This window comes from Austrofundulus limnaeus, unplaced genomic scaffold (assembly GCF_001266775.1).
Source record: "Austrofundulus limnaeus strain Quisiro unplaced genomic scaffold, Austrofundulus_limnaeus-1.0 Scaffold227, whole genome shotgun sequence".
NCBI classification, from domain to species: domain Eukaryota; kingdom Metazoa; phylum Chordata; class Actinopteri; order Cyprinodontiformes; family Rivulidae; genus Austrofundulus; species Austrofundulus limnaeus.
In genome coordinates, this window is record NW_013952629.1 from 176,011 (window position 1) to 180,404 (window position 4,394).

A 4,394-nucleotide genomic window follows, 5' to 3' on the forward strand; every position below is an offset into this window, starting at 1 on the left:
CCTCTAAACTAACAGCCTGGATCTTACTGGGAATGAGTTGGAGACTCAAAAATGCAGGGAAATTTCAGTGAGAACCCTACTAAATTATGACTTATGTCACGTTTGAAACTCTAAATAACCTGTATCATTCCTGTGATTTTCCAGGAAGAGACATGCAAATTTATTTGTTGTCGCATTTTTTCTTTCTTTTCTTTTTTGCCTCCAACCAAGCACAATTTGATTACACGGTTACATCACTGACTTTCTGGCTCGCAGAAGCTAAAATCTGTTTGCAAAAGTCTTGAAACCACTGCGACTTATGAGCAAGGCCCTAAACTCAAGCAAGGAAACTGAAAAACCCTCACAAAATGTTTAGAGACACTTTGCAAACTGCCAGGCAAATGTTATAGGGTTTGCTCGACTGGGACCACTGTTCACATAGGGGTGGCCCAGAAAATAACTTTTTTAACCCACTTGGAAATTTGCTGAGGMTSTAATCAYGTTTCTTGRTTATTCTCTCATATACTGACACAGGCAGAGACTATCATGTAGACTGGCATCATGAGAATTACTTATTTGAGCAGTTAAGTTGAAATTCTGCATATAGAATTAGCGTCGCCAATATGATACTGGCCAAGCAGGATAGGGTGGCCAAAGATTTTTCTACGATGGTCATGGCCCCCCTAGTCACCCCCTGGCTCTACTGCCCCTGGGCAAATGCCTTCCAAATATTTTCCCTAACAATCAGAGTCCAGTGAGAAACAGGCTTTCCTTAGGTCTGGATCAAAACTGTTAGCCTGGAGTTCAAAGAGCTTGGTCAAGTAAACAACTGATAAACCAGACATTAAATATGTAAAACAGTTTGTCGCTTGTCACTACATTTAAGTCAAAAATTGGGAAATCTTAACGTCCTCTCATGCAGACATCATGTCAATACGTCAGGTCCCAGATGTAGTGAAAAAAACAAACCAAACATAACTTGTGTGGGGAAAGGCTGAGCCTGTAGTGCATATTATTAAAAGCAGACATGAAGTAATAAGTCGAGTTTAGTAGCTCCATCCAAARTAGGCAGGATTATACTGTAAAGGCAGTTTGAAATGCCGTGTGAAGTTCTTTGCACACAGTGGTTGTGCCTTTCAAAAAAAAAAGATGTCTTTGTTAACGCCGCCACTGTTCTCTACTAAAAACCCATGCAGACCAAGCAGAGGGGCCTCAGCTCTGTGTGAGTGTGCGATTCAACACAGGAAGCTGGAGTCACMCAGACAGCTGAATCACAACACTGCCGATGTGTTCTCCCTTCACACACTCGACTCAAAGGTGTACCAGCTCCACATCTGATACACACGCACCACTGATGTGCAACAAAGGCGGATCAGTACTGCGCTAAGGGTGAAAAGCGCCAAAGTTCTWATGTCAGAGTTTCCTGCCTCGAAGATAAAACGCTCGCTTTTGAGTTTGAGTCCAGTTTATTTTCAGTTTCAGTTCAACTCAGTGGTTTCAAGACTCAGTGTTTGTTCCTTTAGATGGCACTGCAGCTGTGCCTGCACGTCAGAGAAACCATGTTCAAAATATTTAAAAAGTATCACCCCATCAACAGATCTGTCGCTCTCATCTGTTCGTCCAGAGATCACCACGGTGCTGCGTCAAAGGATAATTAATTCATATGTTCTGAACCAAAAGCAACTTGCACCGATCCCAGGGTTTGGTTGTATTTTTCTTTTTTGTGGCAAGAAGAACGAGTCAAGTTCATCCCATATGGGCAGTGACCTGTGAGCCTCCTCCCGGCTGGCTGCTCGCCACTCCTAATGTCCGAGAGTCAAATAAGAAGCCCTGCTGTCCTCCGCTGAGCACGCCCAGGCTGTCTGTTAAAGTCCCGTTGGGAGACGAGCCGTGAAAGGGGCTCTGATGACTGGCTGTGGCAGCGGTGGCCATTTTATCGGGGCTGGCAGCGAGGCGGGGCGAGGGGGGGAACGTGTAGCTGTACAGGCTGTACGGTGGCGTGTGGAGGCGGAGCCCCGTGTAACCTTGTGGGGCCGGGTTGGATAGGTAGCCTAGCTGAGCCGCGGGGAGAGTCAGGGAGCAGAATCCTTCCCCGTCGTAAGCAGACGGACCTCTGGGAGGAGGGAACGGCTCGGTGGGGCTGCCGTAGCGGTGGAGGGGGTGCGTGGGTCGGCTGCAGCTGTAGTCCGGCGGGCTGAGAGGGCAGACCTGGAAAGGCGACGAGCATGGAGAGGTGGAGAGCAGATGAGAAGGTGTTCCAACCGCTCCGTGAGCTCCGGGGATTCCTACAAACATAAAAAAAATCATCAGAGAGGTGGTAGTTCAAWTACCTCAAAGGGTTAGGTCAGAACTTTTGAAGTAGGGTTCTGTGGATATTTTATGAACAATCAGTGTCGTACCTGTCATAGATAGCTCTTTGAACAACCTCATTTTGAAGAAAAGTTGTTTAATTGTTTAATTTAATTGTATTTATGAGCTAACAGCTACTCTGAGCAGGGCTGAGACCACAATGAAGAGATAACCTCTTAAAATGCTAAATTAAATATTATTTTTTATAGCAATTCATGCAAATGCTATTTTATAAACCTTTAAAGTGCTGCCAGTTTTCGTTTACATTAACTGCTATAAACTGTTTGAAATTATAGGTGTTTGAAAGTGCCTGTGACATGAATTTCCTTCAAATACAAAAAAAAAAGTCAAAGAAAACATCTTTATAYTTWGGAAACTTGACATAATWCAAAATTTGACCCATTTTGTCACATAACTGCCATGTTTTCTTTTGTGTTGGGCTCAGCCAAAGTGAAACAGGAAGTGAMACTAAAGGGGAACACTTTAAGAAAAGGAACTCCGTGATGTTTTTATTGAAACAATATTATTTGCGACTCAAAATAATCTAAAGCGACATCAGATTCTTCTGTGTTGTTAGCCRTTGTAGCAAAGCTCTGTTCACATGCAGAAATTTCCCCTTTGACATCACTTCCTGTCACGTCACATCCAAATATCTCAACAGCTGTTCATCTCAGCATCATGACTTTTATTTTTCTTGCAATAAGTTGTCAATGTTATCGTTACAAAATGCATACTTTTTTATATAAAAATAGCATGTCACAGGCAGCTAACAACTTTGTTCTTGGTCCTGCCCTGAGTAGCCGTTAGCCCTTTAGCCCACTTAAAATTAAACTTGGTTTCTTCAAACTAAAAAAACAGATACAATAATGTTTGTTCATAAACTTTCTACTGAACCCCGTGTTATGAGATCTCAGAGAACTGATTTTTATATCTTTACCTTGCTTGCCCATGCCAGGAATATCCTCAAACGTGAGCGTTCGGAGAGATGGACGCCAGAACGCGTAAGATTCCACCAACGCTTCCAAACCCATCCTGCGAAACACATAAACACACATTCTCACTCGCAAATCCATCCTGCAAGCTCCCAGCATGCCTCACGGCATCGTGCCAACCGCCTGGCGGCCATCTTAAGGCCACCGTTGGCATCTCTATGGAGACGATAAGTAATGAGGAGCATAAACGCCAACGCTGCGATTGGCCGCTGCCGCCGGGGTGCTTGGAGGTAATTGCTTTCACACGGCTTTTACGGGCGAATCAAGACGAAGGAGCAGGAAGCCGCAGCAGCGATTTATGAGGTGAGACTCCCCTTCCCCGCCTCTCATTTTGAGTCCCCCCCACACACCCTCTTCTAGGTGGGGCGGAGGGTTTGCTGTGGCGGTGTAACGCGAGTGCTCTGTTACCGCTCATTAGCATGAAGATAAAAGTCCTCTCCCCCCGGTGATAATTTAGACAAGCTGCCCGGAGGGGTTCTGTGTGCTCCAAAGCAGCCTATCAGAGCCGAAGTTTATTTAGCAAACTGCTTCACTCTTCCTGTAATATTTAAGAGGAGAGTTTTTCTTCTCTTTTTTTCAGCCTTCCTGGTTTCAACTTTTATAGGGTCAGCTGTCGAGGTCTCTCGTTGTTTTCTACCTTCCACCCTCTGAAATGTTCTCCTTCTCCTCCTCTCTAACGATTTCTGCGAGGCCTCAGGGGAGTGGCTGTTTGCAGACTGCTGGAGTTTTACTGYCGTGTTGGTTTAATGCTGTGTTTATATACGTTTCGAAATGTGTTTATACAGATTTTCCTTGGGATGCTCTTGATTCGATTATTTCACTGCTGATGTTGAGGTCGGCTGGAACTGGATGCTTCGTTAGAATCGTGTCAAACCAGATCGCATTTACACCATTACTGGCTAATTGTGCAACATATTTTTCAGTTAGGACGAAATGGATGCAAAGCTTGCTGCAGGCTTTTCATCAGAAGTGAATAAGCAAAGGTATTTTATGTGTCTGTGTGTGTGTTTGTGTGTGTGTGTGTGTGTGTGTGTGTGTGTGTGTGTGTGTGTGTGTGTGTGTGTGTGTGTGTGT

General features: G+C 44.6%; 1 protein-coding gene across 1 annotated transcript; it reads right to left on the reverse strand.

Annotated features, from left to right (window-relative positions):
* Window positions 1-1,587: 1,587 nt before the first annotated feature.
* LOC106525455 (T-box transcription factor TBX18) lies at window positions 1,588-3,360 on the reverse strand (the record flags this gene model as incomplete). Its single annotated transcript, XM_014019711.1, is given in 2 exon segments — window positions 1,588-2,264; window positions 3,266-3,360. Coding segments are annotated over 2 exon segments (634 nt in total), but the record flags the coding sequence as incomplete, so codon positions are not given.
* Window positions 3,361-4,394: the final 1,034 nt, after the last annotated feature.